This window comes from Haliotis cracherodii, unplaced genomic scaffold (genome assembly GCF_022045235.1).
Source record: "Haliotis cracherodii isolate W230 unplaced genomic scaffold, xgHalCrac1.p SCAF_1, whole genome shotgun sequence".
NCBI lineage: Eukaryota > Metazoa > Mollusca > Gastropoda > Lepetellida > Haliotidae > Haliotis > Haliotis cracherodii.
In genome coordinates, this window is record NW_027266264.1 from 29,087,400 (window position 1) to 29,113,954 (window position 26,555).

General features: G+C 40.3%; 1 protein-coding gene across 1 annotated transcript; it reads right to left on the bottom strand.

Annotated features, from left to right (window-relative positions):
- Positions 1 to 4,638: 4,638 nt before the first annotated feature.
- On the bottom strand, positions 4,639 to 25,826 carry LOC139462994 (uncharacterized). The gene is made up of 8 exons (XM_071244553.1): positions 25,722 to 25,826; positions 13,868 to 14,094; positions 13,263 to 13,448; positions 11,791 to 11,868; positions 9,693 to 9,846; positions 8,264 to 8,544; positions 7,018 to 7,203; positions 4,639 to 5,084 (listed from the first exon to the last, which is right to left on the bottom strand). The coding sequence occupies exons 2-8, from the start codon at positions 13,952 to 13,954 to the stop codon at positions 4,968 to 4,970; spliced, it is 1,089 nt and encodes a 362-aa protein (XP_071100654.1). The 5' UTR covers positions 13,955 to 14,094; positions 25,722 to 25,826; the 3' UTR covers positions 4,639 to 4,967.
- Positions 25,827 to 26,555: the final 729 nt, after the last annotated feature.

The following is a 26,555-nucleotide window of genomic DNA, read 5'->3' on the forward strand; positions in this document are numbered from 1 at the left end:
AGAAAGATGAAAATAACTAGAAACACCATGACATCAAGCTATAGTCCTGCTGTGAATGTTCTAATTTGTAATGACAATTCCACAAACAAAATAACCAAAACTCTTACCGTTACAGTCATCAAAACTTATTCATATACAGCTCTCTTTGGCTGTAACACAGTGAAAGTCAAACAAATGTGTTTTTTAGTTTGCCGAGCAAAGGTAGTCCCCAGTTTTTGTTTCACAGGTCATGCGTTCCCCAGTGTGCTGTAGACACGTGGTTGGATACATACTGATAACATCTCTCACACGTTGCCATAAGCCATTTCACAAAACATACTGAGAATCACCTGACGTGAAACAATATTGATTTCCTAATATTCTTTATTGTAAAAGATTTAGCGTCAAACTTATCTCTACGAGGGTTGAATAACACCGTTTAATAAACAGGATAGCAGTATACAGTAACAAGTAACTTATCTTAAATCTCGCTTTGGGAAATGACCCACGCTAAGAAGAAGCACACGCTATTTAACATGATATGCTGGTCATAATACTATATTAGACTTGATTGAAGACTTACTTTGATCATTTTGAATTATCCATTTATGATCAAAATCGTGTGTTAGACTGGCAGATAGAATATAGAACGATTTACGTCATTCATGTAGGTTTCGAATTTTTGTTTTAAATAAATTATTGTCTCTCTTATCCCATCTTAAAATCATGACGTCAATTTTAGCGACACAGTCGGTCCAATATTGTCATGTGTTTATAGCGTGTTTATGAATCTGATGGAACCTATTGGCAGAGCTGGTTGATGAGGTGATACCATTTATTTCCAGAATCAACTCTTGGCCTTGAGAGATAAAATGCCTTTGGGAATCCTCTAATACCGTCACAGGGGGACCTGCAACAGTGTGTGAAGTCTACACTTTGGTACACATGTTGATGCCAAATAATATATGTACAGTGGGATATCAAGTGTTAATTCGGACTCTAAACAGACCGCCTGCGTGGGCTAGCAGATAAAGTGCCTGTCCGGAGAGCGGAGTTCGGTGGTTCGATCCCCATGCGTCATACAAAAGGCGTCAAAAGGCGGTACTTGTTGTTGCCCTGCCGGACGCTCGCCATTAAGGGGATAAAACAAGGATTGTCGGCACGGAGTCAGTATACTGTGTCTGAGTTGGGTATTCATTTTAAACTGCGTATGGTATCTCAGTGGGATAGCACTACGAAAGTGGTATCAGGACACGTACAAGCAGCCTCACACACAGACTAAATACGCGCGTAGCTATGTAAGAACAATACTCTTGTAACCCGATTTCACTTCACCACACCTTCTACAATAAACGGAATCAGATACTTTCAAGAAAGATTTCCTTTAGTTAGGGGTTATTAGGAGGCCTGGTAATTGAATTGTTTGATCGTCATGCCCAGGACATTGTTCGAGGAGGGGGAGGAGGGGGGTATCCGGTCGGAATCCCCTCCATGGGCGGATACAGCTTTTTAGAAAAGGGGTTGGGGTGCACAATTAAGATCTATTTATTGTCTTTAGTGGTAATTTATTCAAAAGATTTTTTTCGAAAAAAAGGGGGGGGGGGGGGGGGGGCAGTAAAATTATCTGAGACAGGGTTTTGATATTGTGGGCCCCTCCCTTTTAAAATTTCTGGATCCGCCATTGCTGACTACCTACTGTGTCTCAGGAAAGACGATACTGTCTACTGACAACAACGTATAATGCACCTGTCGTGACTAGTGAGGCACGATGGCCGCTCCTAAACCTCGAACACAACCCTGACTTAGCCTGTCATCAGATTAGAAACAAGCAAACAGAAACACAACAGCAGAACAGCCGTCATTGTTCCTGTGACGTGATTCATCGCTTTTCGCAGGCCCTGGATCAGCCTCGTAGACAGTGACCAGTTTATATTGTAGTGACCCGAACCTGGGTGTTAAAATAATAATACACTTAATACACTTGGGGACAATATTGGACTCTAGGTGATATATACCACATAACTAAATACTTTGTCATGGATCAGCTGGGATCACCATCTACAAGATTACACGTATTCGTGTTGAGTGACTTTTTTTTGTACTTTGTTAGTAGATGTCTAAAGGACACGAACTTCGTGTAGGAAGTATTCATAATATAATAATAAACACATGAAATCACAAGTTAGGCAAAGCTAATCGCGGAGAGTAGATGGATAGACAACTAGTTTAGTAGACAAAGTGAGTGAGTGAGTTAGGTTTAACGCCGCTTTAAACAGTATTCCAGTTATATCGCGGCGTGTCAGTTTACTGTGGGAGGAAAGCCCGAGTGATGCAGGTCTCAGACGTTTACCACTTCGGTGAAACCCACGAGCACGGGTATGGTGCTGACAAACCTAGAAACATAATCAGGGCGAACCGGGATTCGAACCCACAATTATAGGTTTCTGGTGTGCCCAAGGTACGCAACTCTGCACAGCGAATCGCACCCGTGCCCCCTAGTAGACAACGGTTACTTCTACTACTACTACTACTACTACTACTACTACTACTACTACTACTACTGGGGCGGTCGGGTAGCCTAGTGGTTAAAGTGTTCGCTCGTCACGTCGCAGACCCGGGTTTGATTCCCGACGTGTGTACAATGTGTGAAGCCAATTTCTGGTGTCCCCCCGCCGTGATATTGCTGGAATATTGCTAAAAGCGGCGTAAAATCATACTAACTCACTACTACTACTACTGCTACTACTACTACTACTACTACTACTACTACTACTACTACTACTACTACTACTACTACTACTATACCGTCTCAGTAGGTATACATGGAAATATTTCCTTGTGTTTACGACACCACGCGTTTACTAAAAGGGAAGACGTTGTCTCTTTCTACATTACAGACTTTAAAAGCCACACTATTTTTAAACTTTCCTGCAACTATGGTAAAGGTGTCACTGATGAATGAGCATAATATCTGTTTGTCTGATGTGGATGACATTAACGGTCTTGGGTTTAAGAATTCAGAGCAAATGTATCAATATGACAGCAGTAAAAGACGAGAAACGATGACGCCGGTGATTTCATCAGTTACAAAACGTCACCATTTCATAGTATGTGTTACAGCGTCTGGTCACACATGGTTTCCACTGACAACAGGTTGGGCGAGAAGCCTCGAGTCGGTTCTCTGAAAACCGGGCTTGATTTTCATTTCTCTTTATCAACTAAATTTAAGCGAAAATGTATAACTGTGGAAACGCATGTAGGATCATCGTTGTGAAATCACAACCCTTGCAGTGTGATGATTGTGTAGAAGAAGGTGAGGTGAAATGGGGTTTAACGTCGCGTCCAAGATTGTTGCACTTGTGTGTGTGTGTGTGTGTGTGTGTGTGTGTGTGTGTGGCTGCTTGAACTAGTCCGGACTGATGCCGATTTATAGTACTAGCACACGGAGATACCATGCCGCAGTTTAACATGAATACCCCACTCAGACACAGTATACTGACTCCGAGCCGACCAGTCCTTGTTTTAGCCCCTTAATGCCTAGCGCCAGACAGGGTAACAACACGTACCATCTTTTAACGTCTTCTGGTATGACGCGGCCGGGGATGGAACCCCCGACCTTCCGCACTCCTGGCGGACTCTCTACCATTAGACCACGGAGGCGGTCTTGTGTAGAAGAAAACAATCTGAGTAATTCCTACAACTCAAAACCACAATATATAAATGACCTTTATTTAACGATATCTACAGCAGCAGAAAAATAAATATCAACATTTCTTGTTTCATACATGATCATAGAGACTTTAACATGGCATCAGGTTACGCAACGTATGTGTAGTAGGGTCATTTGCTGAAGGAATGCTCTACATTAACATGTGTGTTGTGTATTTCTAAAACACACGTGGTTATATGAGAATATGTAAAGATTGATATATACTGCACAACGAAGTTAAAGAACACGCGATTCTTTTATGTTACTATAGTTACTCTGTCATGACATGTCAGATCAACTATACTAAGGTCAAAGAATAAGGTATTCTTTAACTTCTTTTGAGTAGTATACAATATCACAGATATATTGGCACATAAAAATCACATACTGTACAATAACAAAAAGAAACAAATTCGTCCACATCCCATTTTGGGGCAATAGTGATATCACACTTCACGTAATTCCAAACTATGCCATGAGAGTGCCTAACTAAAAGTAGATGATAGGCTTATAGTCGTGTGTACATTTATGCCAGTTTGTTCATTGCATTTCAATACGTCCATATTTCAACAGTCATCATCAGACTGGTTCCTGGGTATGCTGCGCAGCATACCCAGGGAACCAGGCTGCAGTCATCATGTGCACGCATCAAAGTCCGGTTCATTGTCATGCGTCGTCCATGTGAAGTAGGGGAGATAATTCATGTAGCACTGATGCACACAACTCAGAAAGATTTGGCATCGCTCGTCAGCGTCACAATATTTAAAAAAATGTATTTATATGCAATATTATTGTTCAGTATCAAGTCGCACTGACTTATTTAAAATATTGAATTTATAAAATATTACCCTTATTAGCAAACAAATTCCCTCAGTAACAACCGTGCCCCTATCTTAGGTAAGGAGGATTTTAGAGCACTATTTGACTGGTATTGTCAATAAAACCGACGTTAACCATATTATATTATTTGTCTAACTAATGTATTCGTTAAACGTGACATGTGTATCGAAACAGTTAAATATAATATTTTTCATATCCGTCATTGACTTTATATCACGGCGTCTTTCAATAGAGGCAGAACTACATAATCGTTTGTGTTTTACAACTGGTTATTGCAGTGGTATTTGTGTCATAACAGTCCGCCCACTACAGCAATGACGACTTCGTTCTATCTTTTTGATTGAGGAACACAAGTAGAAAGTCTGACCAAGGCGGTCGGACTGGAAAGTAGAGTCTTTGGCTGATATGGAAGCTAGTGCACTATACATGCCCCAATGTATTATCCTTTCTTTTTTCTGCCTTTACTGCTAGCTACAGACTGTTTCTCTTCCTCCTGTCTCCTCCTGTCATCCTCTGTCTGCTGGTCCTTGTCGATCTTCTCCACCATCTGGCTAGACTGCAACAGGAGGAAGAGATGTGCATGAGACCACGAAGAGAACTTTCACATTAGGAATCAGGTGAGGTGAAATGGGCTTTAAGGTCGCGTTCATGATCATTACGCTTCTATAGCGAAGTACATGCATATGCGTGTATGGCTGCGTGTATTAGTCCGGATTTATGCCGCTTTTATAGTGCTAGCCAACTGTGATTTCATGGAGTTTAACATGAATAACACCACTCAGGCACAATATATTGACTCCGAGCCACCCAGTCAGGGGCTAGGCAGGGTCACAACAAGTACCACCTTTTAACGTCTTTTGGTATTAGGCGGACATGAAGTCACCGACCTTCCGCTCTCCGTGAAGACGCTCTATCGACTAGATCACGGACGCGGTCCCTTCACATGAGAAGTATATTTTCAAAAACACTAGTATTGGGACCGGCCGCCTCAATTCCAGTTTCACGCCCTCTTATATAACACTAACACTAATATTTAAAAAACCAAACACTTCTTACCGGTAAAAGTCACAAAGTATTGATCGCCCTTGAAATTTTTTGTTGCTTCCGCTTTTTTAGATTACTCCCGTGATTGTGTGAAACATTAATTTTGATGTTCGTAGCCTTCGTACCGAGATGCCTGATAACGCAATCTGCGGTGATCTGCGTACCGAGACGAGGTATCTATGTTGAACTTGGTGTCCAGTAGGTAATACCACAGGACGTCAAGATTAAATATTTATCATTGTAGGATATTACTTCTCGTACAGCAAGGGGAGGTAGGACAGGTAGCATCGATCAGTCCGTTTAAGCGAGAGGCGAGTCCAAGGTGACAAACATGGGTGTGTTGTCCATAGACCTAGGATCATAATCCATGTGAATCTAGGTTACGTAACCATGACCAGTGATTCCTGGGCCAGTTCCACAAAGTTAACATGGCACTACGATTGGCGCAAGTCCCATTTAAAGTATTAGGATTGTCGTAAGTTCCATATGTCGCGCTACGATTGGCATATTTCCAATACGTACGTCCCCAGTATAGCGGTACGATTGGCATGAGTTCCATATTTGGCGGTACGATTGTCGTAAGTCTCACAGGTAGCTCTCCGATTGCTTTGTTGCTCTGACAGGGGTGCAGCGTTTGTCATATGGTTTAGTTGTAAGACTCGCTTATTTACAGTTCGGCGTAATCCAGCTGTAGATCCGTCGACTGGCGATCAACAACATTTACTCGTTCCTGTACGAACCTCGGTTTCAAATCGGTTTCAGGATTTAAAATAATTGTAATCTGGTCAGATGATTTGATGTGTGTATATTTCCGCTCAAAGGGACACGGACAGACTGGAGCTAACATTCTACAATAGTAAAACAAGTGAGTGTTAAGTTCACCTCTCACAACGGCCTCACCAGTAGGTTTTTCAAAACAGGGTATCTACACCAAGGTATCCGTCAACCATACTTACAAGAAGAACCATCAAAACTATTCATCCAGACAAAACACAAAACACAAGCTGAGATGTCCAGTGAACAAATGTATGCAGTACAGGATCAGGCGTTCCAGTGACTAAAAAAATGAACACTGTCAACGATAAAGGCCGTTTAGGTAGGTTGACAATCGCTCAACTTGTCAACATGTCTTGTCAGAGAGCGTGCCATCCGATCCCCTACATTGTGTCTTACCTTATGTCTGACTCCGAATCTTCACGAGGAGCATCGAGTACATTTACATAGATCTCTATGAGATTAAACAGGTACAGACTACCTCCGTGGTCTAGTGGATAGAGCGCCTGTAAAAGATTGTCTTTGTTGTTACCCTCCCTGGCGCTCGGGATTGTGGGGATTAGTTCAATATTCGTGAACGCGACGTTAAACTCCATTGCCCCTCACCTATAGGTTTATTATACACACAGGACGAATGGTGTGTTCTATGAGTTTACTGCATGTCAACTCACCCAGACATGGAAACTGGCCGCGCCATTGCTTGCCGCCCTCACTTGGTCGAGGTCGTGGTATCCAAGGATTTCCTTCACTCTGCCGGCTGTCTGGTCGTCGACGTCGTTGGTGTCAAATGTCTCCACCTGTCTCACCAGACTGTCTTTACCAAGCCTGCCCATCTGGCACTGTATGTCGGACCATTCCTGGCACAAGGGAAACAAAGTATCCAAGGTGATGAAAACTAGAATCAGTGACGTGATCTCGAACTTCTTTGGGTAAATGAAAATTATGTTAACAGTTGGCATATATCGGCGATCAGTTTTGTTTATGCAATTTTAACCTTATCGATAGCACAGGAATAGGAAATAAACACATCGAGGACAGTAAGGCGTTCCTGGTTGTTACGGGAAACCTTTTTGGTATATCCAATCTTACACCACCACCCATTGGCCCCTTTTAATGGAAGAAAACACCATCATTACCACTAACGGATGATGATGATGATGATACAAGACGACTTATTAAGAGCGGAGTGCTCAAAGCGCGAGCCGTTGTTACCACTGTAATCGGATCAGTGTGTCAAGATTACACCCTGAACAACCTGGGTTTTGCATTTACATTACACATTCACATCCTCTGCTTGATGACATCATTTATCACATTCTATTGATCGTAGAATATGATGCAAGTCTTAGTGAGTAATGGTTTTAGCACTATTCAAAAGATATCACGCCAAAGGACTCAAAGAACCAACTTGTACCAATTGTGACCCTTGACCATTGAACCGTGTCTTCTGCGTCACGAGAGGACATTTTGACATAAACGCTACAGCTCCCGTATCAAAGGTAAAGAAGATAAGCATATACACTCACATATTTCTAAAATCAGATTTGAAATATGACGTTATCACCATCAACATTTTATGCATAGTTATTTCCTTTACAAACAAACACAACATCTTCAGTGCGTCTGGTGCATTTAGTCGCTGAAATCTTATATTACACAATATCCTTCTTGACTCTAAAAATATAAAAAAATCCCTATTCAGTGGAATAGAGCAAGCTTGAGCTGTCTAGACTTGCTTTTGTATGCATTTCTAGATTATTTCTTTTTCATAAAATAATTATATTCCACGGTCATGGTGCAGGACTAGCTTGAGCTGGCTAGACTTGCTTTTGTATGCATTTCTAGATTATTGTTTTGTCATACAATAAATGTATTCCACGGTCATGGTGCAGGACTATGCGTGTGGTTGCATCTTACCGTCAGTCGATCCTCGTCGTGGCCTAGTAGCATGTATGTTGCCGCCATGACGTCATGGACACTGGTGGGAGGTCGTTGATAGCTCCGTAACTCCGATATGGTTGTCTGTTCCATCTGGAGGATGTCGTGGTTGTACGTGTTCAGTTCCTTCAGGTGGTCGCGCAGCTTCTCGGCCTTCTCCAGCTGATTGTGGAGCTGGTAGGCGTAAGGAGAAGCTTGCACGTCAGCTATTGTCCGGTTTAGCACGCCGACGTGACGACGTCGCATTGAGTCACGTAAATCTGGAATCAAATTGGTCATTAATAACGCAAGTTGAGTGTCACGGGAACTTGTTTTCTGATGTTTAACTTTGATGAAAATATTTGTTGAAATCTTACTATTTTAGACACAGTTTTTCTTTGTCAGTCTTGGTTTCTGATGTTTAACTTTGATGAAAATATTTGTTAAATCTTACTATTTTAGACACAGTTTTTCTTTGTCAGTCTTGGTTTCTGATGTTTAACTTTGATGAAAATATTTGTTAAATCTTACTATTTTAGACACAGTTTTTCTTTGTCAGTCTTGGTTTCTGATGTTTAACTTTGATGAAAATATTTGTTAAATCTTACTATTTTAGACACAGTTTTTCTTTGTCAGTCTTGGTTTCTGATGTTTAACTTTGATGAAAATATTTGTTAAATCTTACTATTTTAGACACAGTTTTTCTTTGTCAGTCTTGGTTTCTGATGTTTAACTTTGATGAAAATATTTGTTAAATCTTACTATTTTAGACACAGTTTCTCTTTGTCAGTATATTCAAAAACATTGAATGAGAATTATTCTGCCGCTATTTGATTCAGAATATTTAGTGACATTGGTAATCTCATTGACATCATTATTCGCCGTTAACATACTATTAATCAGTGTGGCATTCTTTATTTGTGCATAGAAACTACCGGTCAAAAGAAAGTAAACACTAGATAGTTCACACTTTACTTTGCTCATTAGTGTGTACTGTACAGTTGCGAGCCCCCTATTCCTTGATACGCCATGTGCATGTCACCTGTTGTGAAGTACTCACAGACATGAAGCATGTAATATCGCCTATACCACATACACCACTATCGCATTTCTTGTTTGTTTCACTTTTAGCCATCGTCAAACATGTGTGTATCCCATTCAGGACATCGGTCAGTCATAAATCCTACTATTTGGCGAGACTCATCAGCCAACACTCTCGGTAATTTAAGGACACCCAAACCAATGTTTTATCTGGAGTGCTTTCGGCTTTCGATCGTATATGAGAAGTACTTTCTTGATAAGCGCTAATCTATTCATATCATTTCTTGATCTTTCGAAAGGTCCAGAGATTGGCGACAGAATGATTTATTGCCCGATATGCCCCTTCTCTACCGATCATATATGAGATGTAGGCGGGAATGTGACCAACCTCTCTTCAGTTTGAGATATCTGAGCCTCTCTTTGGCACGCGTCAGGTCTCCACAATCCTCCAGTCTGGATCTCTCAAATAAAGCTATCATCTTCTCCAGGTCCTCTATGTCTCCTCCTCCTGTCGATGTCTTCAGTTTCTCTCGGACTCTTCTCTGATCAAACATAGAATGCGAATACAGCACATACATCGCCATACTTTTAAGGCTACCATCGTAAATACATCCGCATAAGCAATCATGGTAACAGTAATAGCTGTCATAGTAAATACATAGAAATAAGCTCTCATTATACATACATCGGATTAAGCTATCATTATACTTACATCGGAATATGCTATCATTATACATACAACGGAATATGCTATCATTATACATACAACGGAATAAGCTATCATTACACATACATCGGAATAAGCTATCATTATTCATACATCGGAATAAGCTATCATTATACATACATCGGAATATGTTCTCATTATACTTACATCGGATTAAGCTATCATTATACTTACATCGGAATATGCTATCATTATACATACAATGGAATAAGCTATCATTATACATACATCAGAATAAGCTATCATTATACATACATCGGAATAGGCTATCATTATACATACAACGGAATAAGCTCTCATTCTACATACATCGGAATAAGCTCTCATTATACATACATCAGAATATGCTCTCATTCTACATACATCGGATTAAGCTATCATTATACTTACATCGGAATATGCTATCATTATACATACAACGGAATAAGCTCTCATTATACATACATCGGAATAAGCTATCATTCTACATACATCGGAATAAGCTCTCATTATACATACATCGGAATAAGCTATCATTATACATACATCGGAATAAGCTCTCATTATACATACATCGGAATGAGCTCTCATTATACATACATCGGAATGAGCTCTCATTCTACATACATCGGAATAAGCTATCATTATACATACATCGGAATAAGCTATCATTCTACATACATCGGAATAAGCTCTCATTATACATACATCGGAATAAGCTCTCATTATACATACATCGGAATAAGCTATCATTATACATACATCGGAATAAGCTATCATTATACATACATCGGAATAAGCTATCAGATATACACCAGAATGAGCTCTCATTCTACATACAACGGAATAAGTTATCATTCTACACACATCGGAATAAGCTATCATTATACATACATGTACATCGGAATAAGCTATCACCATACATACATCAGAATAAGCTATCACGATGTAGTTGAGTGTGGACTATCCCTGTTCTCAATGTGTGAAGGAGAAAGAAAAGTGTGATGGCCAATGGAACCCCAATCAGAATTACAGTGAGGAACCTTGTCTTTGAAAATATTAGAATGACTTTCGTATCATTAACGCAAATCGGTACTGATCTTGACTTCTTACATGTACAAGTATGTTCACTTAGGCTGTTTTCAATGAAGTAGAATATGTATTTAAATTGCATTGTGTTATTCACATAAAAACGTATAACACATGAGCGAAGCAGGTCTAGCATATCTGGCATCTAGTTGTTACTGTAATGAGACAAACCGATCTCACAATACATGCATTACAGGGAGTAACAAAATAGGTTTGCATTAGCTTGATATCAAAAGGTTCACGGAGTCCTTTCTTTGTTCGATGGACCATAGTAATAGCAGGTTTCCAGACACACAATACAATATCGATTGTTCGCGTTGATTTTGTACCGTAAGCGGAAAACATGTTTCTTGTATGCTATTACCTCAACTACACAGCCATTCTGCAGATATTGATGATGTATTGAGATGGAAATCCCCAATACCTGAAGGTCACAGCATCCCTTTTCAGTTACGTAATACCTAACCTCTCTCAAACTGCATCCTTTAGAGTAACTCTGTCTGACAGGAACTGACCGTATAATATCGAGGAATTGAATGCTTTGTGTCAATCACATATATCTCACAGACATGCAGGTGTGCGAATATTATAATAATAAAAGGGCAAATTGTAACGCATTATCTGATATTGATTGGGAACATTTCTGAGAAACCGACCATCCTTCAGTTAATATGTACCGGTATTTTCTTACCTTATAACCTTTGTCATTGGCTTCTTGAAAAGACGACTCATCTTTGTCCTCGTATTTCGACTTTCCGGCCCTCCCGTTCTGTAGGTGCAGAGACATACAGGTAAACCTTATACATGTACACGTTATCAGTACAATATACACACACCATGCATCAGGCACGGTCAGTGATAACGCTTATAAGTACAGATCTGTTTTAAACACTAGTAAATGATCGTCATATTCTGATTCATATTCATCAAACCTTTTTTTAAAATTCCCAATTTCTTTGCGTGAATTCAGATTGAGATACACTTATTTGCCAACTTGCCGCAATCTTCAATCCGTATCACATTTATTTCCGACATGAAAATCTAAAGTTTGTATATCTTTGTCTTCGGCTTAGGGTGTCAGCGCCCTCATCACTGGGCTACCCTTCAGTCCATGAAGATACTTGTGTAGACAATCGTTATTGCATATAGGTATACATTTAGTAACTATATTGAAACAGATTGCAATCAAGGCAATTACAAACAGGTAACAATCCTTTGTGTATAGTAGCATTACAATGTAGCTCCTGATGTGACAGTGTAAAAGAAAAGAAGTCTCATGACAACATGCATATATAAATGATATATAAAAGTGATAATAGATATGCAAAGTATAGTGGAATATATGCTTAATACGTGAACATACATAACCATAAGTAATGTAAACAAAAACAATATTTATTATTTTAATCATATATTCATCTTACTGATTTCCATATATTTGGGAGGTATCAAATATATTGCAGAGTTTTCAAACGCCCAAAAACTAAATCTATATTTCTATTTCTATCTAATTCAAAAATCTAAAATGTAAGATGAAATCTATCACACGAAGCCTGAATGCGATGTAAAGAAATATCTACCTAATCTGTCCAATAGCATTATTTCTAAATTTCTAGGCAAAGCCAATGACACTGAAAAAAATATAAGTAGAGCAGATACAAACAAATAAAAGTGAAAAAATCAACAGTAAAATGCAGCAATATATTACTTTGATAAACAAAAATATACCACAAACATGTGAAACGATAAACACGTGTCATGGTCAAATGCAAATAGACATCAGGTGTGCTATTTTGCGGCGCAAAATCTGACTGTCCACTATCCTATGTCATGCGTAAACTATCAAGAGAGAGTAAGTTGGAGTAGCTCCTTGGTGTACCTTCTTAAGACACATAACATACACGTTCTTTTGACAGTTATCGGAAATTCAAATATCCATCAGATTTTTTCTGGTTTGCAATAAGTGTGAGCATCACAATATCAGTCAATAATACGACGCCGTCAATTTCCATAAACCTTTCTGCTTCGACACCTTCAATATATATTGCATCTGATCATATCATATATATCTAGAAGAGAGATGCACTGTTAGTAACGAAATGGTGAGTGAGACTGCGTCACGAGGAAGCAAGCTATGACTCAGGCGAGTCATGCCTGACTCACCACATCCCCGTGTTTGTCATAGGGAGACTCTAGAGCGGAACTCTGTGTTCCAGCGTATGAAGGATCATAGTCCGGGGACTGTTGCTCCTTGCGTGGAGAGGACTTAGTCGGTGACGGGGTCGCCCTCTGCCGTTCCGGAGAGTTCCTGTTTGAGTTTGTCTTGCTGTCACTTACGTCTACTTCCACCTGAGACGTGGATCCAAGAGTCGACAAAATCAGAAAGTATGCATTTTTGCTGTAAATTGGTGGAAAGAACTGGTGATGTCAGATGCGACTAAAGCTGCATTGTGTCTTTGGTTTGGAGCAATTATGAACGTTTAATTGATCGTTTTGATCGTTCACGCTGACGACATGTTTATCATGTTTATCATGATCATTGTGAGTAGACATTATTGATATAATCGAGATTTTGGGTGGACAGTGTTTCTACACGTATTTGAGAATAAACCGGTGAAAAATGCCCATCTGAATTTGCATTTCCTTGCATTCAGAAAATAGTCGCATGTGTACCAATGCAGCTTTACTCTGAGTGATCTCTTTATTTGATGGCAGTGGTCTCTGACACTTCTATCGAGTGATGCGATCAATATTTCTTTGTCTCTTACCTGTTCAGTCTTAGCGTTACTCTTCCTTTTACCCGCCGTCTTCTTTGGACTATCAGCTGTTCCATCCTTTGAGGATCCACAACCCATGATGGTAGCAGAACCTACTCACACCATTGGCCGTGGACGATCTTGGTGCCACTTATGGCATCAGAGAAAGAACAGCAAATATACTGTGTGAACCTTGTTCCAGGATAAGACGCTGTAGGCGCCCGGAATCAGAAATGTGTCTGGAAAAATGAAATAATACCCATTATTGAAATGTTCTTTTGATAACTGATAAGTAGCAATAAGTAAAATGCACATCTGTGGGAAACATGTCCATCAGTAAACGTGAGACAAAATAAAACTTTCATAATTGAACCAATGATAGAAAAATCACAAAAGACAGCAACCAAAAAACTCATTGCAGCATATCGATTTCAGGCAGAAAGATCCCAAAATGCATATATTGGGAACCGCACAAACACCCGCATAATGATATTATATGAATATAATAAAATAAAAAAGACTTCAGCAAAAACATTATATGAACCACAATGTAAACTCTTACCTTTCTTATTATAATAAATCTCTAAACCAATATCACGTTATCGTTCAAGTGGTGACAGGACCCCCAAAACGCCACAGTGCCACAAGCACTGCAGTCTAAAATGTTGTCACTGGCTACCCTGAACTAAGCATCACATAGATAGTCTACCTATTTGTCGTGACGTGAGATCGTAAGGACAGGATACAGATGTATTAGAATATATAAACACATGTTCTCTCCATCATGATACACAGTCAAAACAAAGTCTTACATGCCATCCTAGCAACTGCGTAGTCATCTCGCCACAATAATGTTTTTGCGTATACTTTAAGGTGCAAATCAACATTGAACAATCTACAACACCCAGACAGGCAAATAATATTACATGACGATTTGCACCTGAGCCCTACTAAAGAAATGTAACGACCAACATCGATTCATGTTGACAATATTTATTTTGGCTCTGGTTCTATGTAGTTGTGATGGGTTGCACCTAACATTTCCTACACATTTAATGGTCCCGGTAGACACACAAACAATACGCCCTTCTTCGCTTCCCTTCAAAGAGAAAACAATTGGTTGCTATGGAGGATGGAAAACAATATATACGTCATAGCTTTTGTATTGGTTATTCTCAATGGTGACATTGCTTTGTCATGTGTGGCGTTCTATGAGAGTGGAATAATACCGGGTATCTAAGACGGCCACAGTGGTAAACTATAATTGATAATGGAATAAAAGGACGCCGGTTTGTACATAACTGGTGTCAATATTTATGTGAGGTCGTCACACATTGTTCTCACATGAAGAGCTAAGAAGGAGAAATTGAAATGATTTTACAGCATCTCGGTGTTGTAAATATTGATTATTGGTATTGCATCTCCATTTGGTGCTGCCATTATTTCCACCATATATTATACCACCGTATACATGTCATTCTCTCGACTCGTGGCATCGGCTGTCAGACTTGTGTGTCAGGAATAAAGAAGGTTATTATTGGTGAATATTATGTTGATACAATTGTCGCCGAGGCAAACGGTAAACTGCATCTGAGTGAGTGTATATAGTTTAATGCAGCTTTTAGCAATATTCCAGCAATATGACGTCGGGGAACACCAGAAATGGAAACGGCATCTGAAAGTCGATTCAAAGGCTATAATGACACCTCTCACATTCACTTGAAATGCTCCCTTCACAGATCGATCAGTAATCATTTCTGGCCACATGCTACATGATTAGCACCAAACGGACGTCCGCATGTTGAAGTCGATATCGATATGACATAACCGCTACTTCTTTCAGTGACGCAAGACAAAGGTTCTCCCTGCTCGGTTCAAATCAAAAACAAAATACAAAACGATACTTCAAAAATAACGGACTAACTTCCAAACATAGAAATAATACATTCTTTTGGTGCCTATTGATTATGCTGTAACAAAGCAAATACATAATGGCAGAGATGGTTGACCGTGGTATAAAGTCATTGTATCAATAATCGAAACTATCCTTGATTATACCCTGTGACTGTGCCAGTCATGTCAAAGACTGGTTCACAGATATTTGTGCGTGGTAAACGTTTCAGGATGTCATATTGAATATTGTGTCATGAGAGGCCAAGTTTAGATGTCAGAACATTCATCAAATTATATCTGGAATATATTTCCGTACTTGGACAGAACATTAGCGGTACGTTCTGTGAACATTCTTTGGCGATATTTCCAATAATATCCTAACTTCTCCAAAACTGTCTAAAAACATTCCCAAGTTTTCATACATCTTTTCTTTGGGAAATCACTTATTGCTATATTTGGAAAGAGAGGCTCAGCTATTTCCTCCAGTGTATAATATTATATTCCTTATAGAACTCAATACTTCCTGCGATACTGTGACTGCCTACTTGGGTTGATAATACATCAAAGGATAAGGGTGCGGTCGGGTAGCCTAGTGGTTAAAGCGTTCGCTCGTCACGCCGAAGACCCGGGTTCGATTCCCGACATGGGTACAATGTGTGAAGCCCATTTCAGGTGTCCCCCGCCGTGATATTGCTGGAATATTGCTAAAAGCGGCGTAAAACCATACTCACTCACTCAAAGGATAAGGACACTGGTGATCCGGCTGTTTATGGCGTGAAGGGACACCTTTAACGTACTATTCTAATACAATAAGCGGACATACATGTACATGCAGTAATATAACTGAAATACTGCTTAAAGAGGCATTGACCTCAACTCAATTACAAACAGAACTAAGCACTGAAGAATTTAATAATACTGTATTACAACTGAATCATATGTATCACAATGGTTAACGTCCTTTGTCCGTTCAGGCCTCATATTACATAGGTATAGAAGGAATAAGGTATCACCAATACAGATACACAATGGCTTCCACCAGTAACACATTATTTTTAAACAAGACAACAGATAATATTTAATGCGTACCTAGGAACAATGTAGTCACAAGTACGTGACGGATAGTTTACACATTTATTAATTCATGTTGCCAAGAATTCGTTCCAAAGTGATTGTTCTGTGTCCGCGGAGACCTAGGCAATTATCCTACGCATCCATTCCCATGGATGTTGATATCCTCCTCCACAACTTCTGCATACTTACAAAAACAACTGCATTGTCGTCCAAATTGAAATGGTTTTTGAAAACTTCTATTGATTATTTCCTCTGATCGCGATCCAAGAGTGGATGGAGGATGGTTGCTTTCCAATATATTGCACCACTGGTTTCTGAACAGTGAGTGAGTGAGTTGTGTTTAAGGCCGCTTTTAACAGTATTCCAGTTATATCACGGCGTGTCAGCTTAATGGGCGTTCCTCCCACATGAAGCTGACACGCCGCGATATAACTGGAATACTGAGTGTTAAAAGCGGCCTTAAACCCAGCTCACACTCACATGTGGTTATACCCCAATATTAACAATATTAAGTATTAACACACGTGATACAAGTAACCGCCATTCATTTCATGTTCACCGCCAGTCTGCCTTTTACGCCCAATCGAGGCTGAGTATTCTCTGGCGTTGACGTTCATTTACGTACAGATGGTTTACAATATACATGTCATTCAGGTAAAAGCGAGAATTGTTTTGTCCATAATCATAAGACATTTCTAGTCAATGCAGAATCCATTGTACGGTTTTGACTTTATCAAAAGCATGTGTTTATGAATCACTATCAAACAGTCCTGATACCAGGTGTTCGTGATTGTATCCTGCCCCACAGGTGGCTCCTGTGACAAACACATGCAAAGGCAAGTCGAATGTTTGCCTTAAAACACAGGAGAATGGTACAAGTCAAAATAGGTACTTGCAGCAGACATCATTTTGTCACTGATGCGTCAAATTTGGAATGTCATCCACATGTCTACCATAAAGCTTGAAAGGTTTACTATGTCCATAAATATTGTAAAACTGGGCAAACGCACTTTATAATTTTCTAAGAAATCGCATGCTCAATTGTGCCTCAAAAGTTGTAAAATATAGCTCGACTTCAAGGGAAAGTTGACTTTTGGAAAATTGATCATCCCTTTACCATTTTGTTCTTCTTCTTGTGGATGTGTTTTTCTCACTGCAACTTTGTTATGCATGGATCTAAATATGAAACAGAAGATGCGGTTTCGCTGGTCTCTTTCATTTCTATCACTTCTATCAGTAGCATTATACGACACTCTCTATGCAAGTAGGGGGCACGGGTGGCCCAGTCGTCTGAGGCGTCGCGATTCGCTGTGCAGAGTTGCGTCCCATGGGCACGCAGGAAACCTATGATTGTGGGTTCGAATCCCGGTTCGCCCCCGTTATGTTTCTAGCTTTGTCAGTACCATACCCGTGGTCGTGAGTTTCACCGAAGTGGTAAACGTCTCAGACCTCGTCCCTTCGAGCTTTCCTCCCACATTAAGCTGACACGACGCGATATACCTTGAATACTGTTAAAAGCGGCGTTAAACCCAACTCACTCACTCACTCTCAATGCAAGTAGACCCTACACGGCATGTTCGTGGTTTGCAGCTATGGTTTGATCGTATAGTTTCAAGTGTAAGGTAAACACACAGATAGCTCGTTCACATTGTGAGTACACACAGTACAGTTAATGACAGGATATCGATAGTGTTGGTAGCTTGGGAAACTAATGCCGTGCACTGACATAAACCTCTTTGCTTTACATTTGTTTAAGTCGTTGACATAATGTGGTCTTTTTCAACTGATTTTCAAACAAAGCGTTAATCATGATTTTATTGGCTATTTTCACACACTACTGCGAACAATTCCTTCAGTGTGATTAACGCTGTGAATTATGTCAGTCATATATGTGCTTGTATTCCATCATTAAGAGCTCTTCCTTACAATAGAGAGAATCGGATTCTCGGCGCAGCAGTCTTTCTATTGCATCAATTAAAATAAACAATGAAGATTTTGTATTAATATCACCATGCCAACCTTTAACGATAAAACCCCTAAGCATTGCAATTGATCGTGAGTGAGTATGGTTTTACGCCGCTTTTAGCAATATTCCAGCAGTATCGCGGCGGGGGTCACCAGAAATGGGCTTCACACATTGTACCCATGTCGGAAATCGAACCCGGGTCTTCGGCGTGACGTTGCAATTGATAACCAAGGGCTATAGTAGTACGGGGAAACAAGAGAGAACCACAAGAATGAAATATCAGCATCATATCCCCATGACGACATCGCATGTGGAGGGGCAGCATATTTGTTTAACCGTTAACCCCACGCTGACGGTCCGGGTTTTGATTCTCTTAATGGGTACACAGCCCATTCATGGTGACCCAACCGCCTCATGACATGAATGATACTACAAGCGGCGAAAAAACACTCGCTCCATGACATAATGCCAATTGCGGGAATGACGTCTTGAGGATACATGAAAAACGTCACTTCAGGTACGGAAAATTGTCACAAAGGCTTGAAACACGGCAGGCGGGTCGACCTTGACCCTCCGACCACCTTGGCACTCGACTTGACCTTAGGCACCCTTTTCTCCACGAGTTAGGGGTCAATTTTTGAGGCCGACATGACCTGCGCCAGATTAGACACCCGCTATAGGAAGTAGTCCTACATCTACACCAACGTGCTCGATAATTCTACCAGACCAAACTTGGTAATTCCAGAATAGATCCCCGTACCCTATGCCTTTCATAGGAGCTGGTGGTTACACTGTATGTCATCGTGCAAGGAAAGCGGAAAAGTTGCTCACACCACAAACACGACTGGATTATTTGGCCAAGGTTCGATTTTGTCGAGCTTCCGTAACAAAGCTGGAAAACTGAAGACTGTGGCTTATAACACAATTCACTTACTCATTCAGTATCATCATAAAACATTCTGCAAACAAATGAGTGGGTCAGATTACTGCGTCTAGGGTTTCTGGGGGGAGGGCAGTTTCAGTTTGTTATGTACTGTAGTACCCATAATGATGACTCAACGAAACGAGTGAGTAAGTGTGGTTTTACACAATACTCCACGCTTGAAACAATACTCCAGCACTATCACTGAGCCCATACATATAGATACATGTTTAGAGTGGTAGTATTTCTGTCAATCACTGCTTGTCAAGACCACCGGATCCTGACACGACTAAGGGAGTTAAGTGTGTGTCACATGCGTCCCGTTAATGTCAAGATTTTAAAAATTCAGCCTTATAGGGCGTAACGTTAAAGGTATGCACCCTCCGTCTATAATACCAATTCAAGTACCAATTTCAGAGTCAATAACTTGTGAATAAGTACACTGGCTCAGTATGTCAACGGTATATTCATAAGTCATCCATGTAGGTGTGAGACCCATATTTGAAAAGCTACTCTGTGGTAGTCTATTCCTCGTCAGTTGCTGACGACAGCGACGTGAGTGATCACCTGGGACCACAGTGCTGCGTTGTCAAGGGTGATGGTCTTATATTGACATTGATCCCGATTGTATGATCTGTAGGTCAGGGGTACAGATAAAGTTAAGGGGAAACACTTTTGATTTAAAGCGTGTGTATATTATGCTTATAAATCCCTTCACTATGATAAAGTGTTAACGTATGCGTCATGTACAAACATCACTATCAGAGGCTAACTCGCCGTATAATGTCGTGAGTGGTTCGTTATAGTCATTCGTAAACCTACAGACACAGGTACGAGACATATTTCAGCTCCTATGTCCGGTTTTAGTACAGTATAGTAGTACCTGAAATACATGTATAGAATTTTGCTTTGTCATCATATTTTGTTTCTGAATAATTAATTTTTTCCAATACTGCAACGCCACGGAGTACAAAATGATTTTAAAGTTACAAAATAGATTTGAAGCAATATAGCATTGGCAGACTGAATGCATGTGTAAATCTTTATAACGTGTCATTTGAATGGAACTGCCGATATGTACATGAAATAATTATTTTCTTCTTTAATAATCGGGGTCACGGGTTGCCCAGTAGTCCAAGGCGCCGCAATTCTCTGTGCAGATTTGCGTCCCTTAGGAATGCCATAAACCTATGATTGTTGGTTCGAATCCCGGTTCGCCCAATTATGTTTCTAGGTTTGTCAGCACCATACCCGTGCTCGTGGGTTTCACCAAACTGGTAAAGGTGTAAGACATGCATCACCTCGGGCTTTCCTCCAACATTGAGCTGACATGCCGTGATATAACTGGAATACTGTTTGTTAAACAAACGCACTAAATTCATGACCAACTGAGAGGAAATGGCATTCACCCTCATTGGGTGAGTAAGTCACTAAGTCTCTAGGTGTGTTTCTGTGTCTCCCGTGATCATATTTATCAGGGAAGGTGAGAATGAGGTCGTACAACCTCATTTCGTACTTAATTGTCTTGAAATTAAATAGAAATGATATAAACTGTACCAAGACGGCGCTTGTAGCTTTTTCGGAGTAAACTTGACTATTACATATGGGCTCTGTTTGCAGTGATCGCAGCGCATAAGTCCTTCGGGGTCCTTTATGTATAGCACGTAGGAGTCAATTACTTATTGACCAATATAAAAGTATTGATCTCTTGAAATGGGCAATAACGAAAGATTCACAGTACAGTGTGTTCATATGCTCAGATCAGTTGTCGAACCCAAAACTGAATATGATATACTTTCAAAACAAGTTTACGATATAACAAAACATATTGACACAGCACAAATTAATGTTACAAACCACTATTGCAATATAGTAAAATAAATTATTGAAAACGCCGTGTATAGTAGCTACGTCAGGTAACGCATAGGAAACCTATAACTACAGTTGAATGTGCATAAAATTATGTATCCTTCATACGTGTGCGCAGTCAGCTTTTAATAGTATATGTTCGGAAATTGTATAATACTTTATTTCTATTTAAGCATCCAAAATATACTACGCAAAAACAAAAGTAGGAGATATTTTGTTTTGAGTTGAAACACGGGAAAAGACATCGATATCGGGAAGTGATGTACGTGGCAAGAACATTTCCGACGAAATCAAGCTCCCAAACCGTGGGACCACCTCCGTGGTCTAGTGGTAGAGCGTCCGCCTGGAGAGCGGAAGGTCCGAGGTTCGATCCCCAGCCGCGTAATACCAAAATACGTTAAAAGATGGTACTTGTTGTAACCCTGTCTGGCGCTCGGCATTAAGGGGCTAAAACAAGGACTGGTCGGCTCGGAGTCAGTATACTGTGTCTGAGTGGGGTATTCATGTTACACTGTGGCATGGTATCTCAGTGTGCTAGCACTATAAATCGGCATCAGTCCGGACTAGTACAAGCAGACACATACACATGCACGTCGCTATATAAGTGCAATGATCTTGGACGCGACGTTAAACCCCATTTCACACATATCTATCCACATATCTATCCACTAGACATAACTACCAAATAGTGAGGACACCAGCTGTTCGCGAAAGCCCGGTGTGATGTAGATGCTTTCGTCTTAGTGAAATCCACGAGCACGGGTATGGTGCCGACAAACCAAGGATCATAGTCAGGGCGAATCCGGGATTCGAACCAACGGCAATAGGGTCCTGGCATGACCAAGGGAAGCAACTGCGCACAGCGAATTGCTGCTTCTTAGGAGACTAGACATCATCGTCCCTTCATATTCAAAGACAGGAGTTTATTATTGTGTATCGGAGCTGTTGGTGTGGTTACTACGCTTGAGTTGGTGATCCCGTCATCTGCATAATTAAGTACGTAATTACTTGGAGGGGTGAAGTCACGCTGTGTTATGACAGCTTGGGGCATGGGGAGCTGCACTATCAGTCACGGGAATCTATAATTCAAGATGAGGATTCAGTGGAGGGAATGGGTGCATGGGGAGGGTCAAGTGTGGCGTGGTCATTGTGACCTTAACAATAGTACAATCTCCATTTGAAGAAACTTGTAACCTAATGAGTTAGGGTAGTTATCATCGTGTGTTAAAGTAAAATGAGAAAACATATGGTTGGAATGTTTCCGCACACCAGGCAGGTCAAAACGGAGATTGGCGATTGCCTGAGGTTTCCTCTTTATATGCCAAAATATGACTAAGATATTGTAATCTTTTTTCAAAAAACATAATATTATATTTATCAATGTAAAGGTTTTAAGCTATCTAAAATGTCGTTCTTGAATAACCATAATCATAATACAAAAATGCAAATTTGACTCAACTTGGCAATATTTTCAGAATTTATATTGCATTTCTTTCCAGAATCGTATCTACAATATATATTACAATATCATTTCGAAATGAACTTTAATTAATCTTTCTTGATAATGCCATAACCAGATATATGCCATAATTCTATTACATGCAACTAGCTGCCTTTAATATATGCATCCGTAGGGCATTTAACCGCTCTCTTTCGTGATATGTCAGCGTTAAGCAGCACACCAGTCACATACGATTGAATAAGCGCTCCTATTTGATAAAGGTTTGGTTTGATTCTATAAGTGTACGCAAGAAAGCCGGGGGTGACTATGAACACACTTTGTAATCATTATGCTATTTGTATAGGAAGCAGTTTCTTTTCTTAAACAGGCAAAATGCACTAAGATCAATATTGATTCTTGTGTCAACAGAGCGTTACTTTACAATTCACCTACGAGACAAGAAGGTCGTAACCATTCCTCCCGTCCTAGGTTTTGTCACAAGACATGGTATGTGAAATATTGTATCAGGTAGCAGTTACATGTAGACATTTTTGATATAGACTTACTTATGTATTACAGCTGGATATTTCAAGATGGTGTTATCGTGATCCTATTTCACGGAACGAATACGTGTTATCACGGAAACCTTTCTCGTATCCAGTCCCCAATTCGTAGAAACGGGTAATTGTATGAGAATTCGTTCTTTTTTCTAAGGTTTGTTTGTTTGTTTGTTGTTTAACGCCGCACTCAAAAATATTCCAGTTATATGACGGCGGTCTGTAAATAATCGAGTCTTGACCAGACAATCCAGTGATTGACACCATGAGCAATTGGGATACGGTGACATGCATCAACCAAGTCAGCGAGCCTGACCACCCGATCCCGTTAGTCGCCTTTTACAGCAAACATGGGTTGCTGAAGACCTGTTCTACCCCGGGTCCTCACGTGTACTTTTTCCAAAGGGGTAAGAACATGTTGTGCAACGTCGTGTGTCTGGCAACAAAGAGAAGTTGACACAACACTTTTTTGTGTGCATAATAGTCTAAATGCCTGTCAATTTGACTTAAGGAGGATATTCTTAATGCTCCAATATGACGTTCGGGCACATAGAAGGTTCGTAGTCCAGCCCTAATCTTCTCACGTGCCTATCAAAATCATTACGTCATCTGTACTTGTTTCTCACACTTAGATCATCCCCTGCACACGCATACAGTTACACATATATCCCCAATGAGGTTCGCGTTCAAGATTATTGCACTTATATGGCGACGTACATACATGTGTGTGTGTGTGTGTGTGTGTGTGTGTGTGTGTGTGTGTGTGTGTGTGTGTGTGTGTGTGTCTCTCTGCGTGTGTGTGTGTGGTGTGTGTCTGTGTGTGGTTGTACAAGTCCGGACAGACAAATGCCGGTTTTTTAAGCCCACTGAGATACCATACCGCAGTTTAGCAAGGACACCCTACTCAAACCCAGTATACTGACTCCCAGTCGACAAGTCCTTGTTTTAGCCCCTTAATGCCGAGCACCAGCCAGGGAAGCAACAAGCATCATCTTTTACCGTATTTATGTATGATGCGGCCGGGGATCGAACCACCAACCTCCCACTCTCCGGGCAAACGCTCCTTCCACAAGATCACGGAAGCGGCACATTCCTCTATGAAGTAACCTCGTCAGTCCAGGCCGATATTGCAAAGATGTGATTGCTTTTCATCAGCTTGTCTGGTACAGGTAGGAGGCCGACAAGGAGGCCACCTGGCATGGAAGCCACAACCTGACCGACTGGCCTTCCGAGTCTTATGTATGTCAGGTTGTAGGACAACACTATAGGAGTAACATAAGCCTCGCACCTTCATAGACGGACCGAAACCAGGCGTATTGAACAGGAGATCATAAACGCATACTTGTTATATAGGGCTACAGTCCTCTTCGTTCACATTTCATTTGACTATTACAAGAGTGAATGTTCTACATTGACTCAATATTTTTAGGTTTATTGTCTATTCATGTTGTACACGACAAAAAATATTGTTATAGCCCATCCTTCATTTTTATTATCCAATTGTATTTAATACTGGGGCAGAGTGGAACGAGAGAGTTTATGAGATGTCAGTGCCTTAAAATGATAGAGAGATATATATGTCTATCCAACCAATTCCATTTTGAAAGGGTTATTCAAATAGACTTGTAAACGCTTATAATTAATTAATATGGTTACATTTCATTCAAAGATACCTACAATAATTTATTTGCCTTTTATGGCAATGTATAACACATAAACGAATCCTTACACTAAAATAGAAATCCGAAACCGAAAACAAAGTATACAAAATACTTACATTCGAAACAGAAATACAGAGATGAAATGGACTGGAACACATACCCGCAATTACAATCCAGGTATTAAATGTAAACAACACCCACTTACCTGCCAAATACAACCCCGACATTAAACATTTTCTTATGTAAAAGAACACTTACCTGCGAAATACAATCCAGATAGTAAATGTAAAAGAACACTTACCTGCCAAATACAACCTCGACATTAAACATTTTCTTATGTAAAAGAACACTTACCTGCGAAATACAATCCAAATATTAAATGTAAAAGAACACTTACCGGCGAAAGACAATCCAGGTATTAAATGTAAAAGAACACTTACAGGCGAACGACAATCCAGATATTAAATGTAAAAGAACACTTACCGGCGAAAGACAATCCAGATATTAAATGAAAAAGAACATTTATCCACAAGCACAAAAAAACAACAGTTGGCCAGACGCCTGTGCACTAACTGCCGGTGCAGTTGTTTTCATAGAGCGTAAAGCTCACTGACTTAAAACTTTTCATTATTCATTCCGATTCGGTCAATATGATCACATTCTTCCCGTGGTCTGCCCTTGGATACTGTCGCGTCCCTCGCAACGTCGACGATAAGCAACATTACTTATCAGGCGGTGGGCGCGTTTCCTTTAACTGAGAGTGTTTACCAAAGGCAAAGGGTCCTCACAATCACTCTGGCTGAGCATTAACTTCTAGGTGTATGCAGGGTAATAAAGACACATTGTGGTTTCTACCTTGTCAATTCAGCCATTTCCATGCGTTCGCATACATCTCATTCGGTGGACCGGGCATGGCATTGTGTAGAACACGTTTGCCACCCAATGTTGTTTAGTGCTAAAACCCCACCTGTGATGTGGGTATATAATGTTGGGCGATACTTGGATTGTTTGGCTATGGACTCCTGTTGGCCCTGTGTCGTGTGGTGGTCGTTCAACGTGTACAATGATAACTATTACCATACTGGGTCAGGATGATATGCTACACGTAAATAAGCCGGGATACAACTGGAATACAACAAAGAAATAAATTACCAGTAGGAAGAGGTCAGACCCTCTACAAACTAAACAATATTGTGCATAAACTTGGTGATGATGAGTAACCAGTTTGTGTTTTGAAGTCATTTTATTATGCTTTGCGCTTTCATATGGCCGGATTAAGTCTACGTGCAGAGGAAGGTAGCTTATTGTTTAACGCGC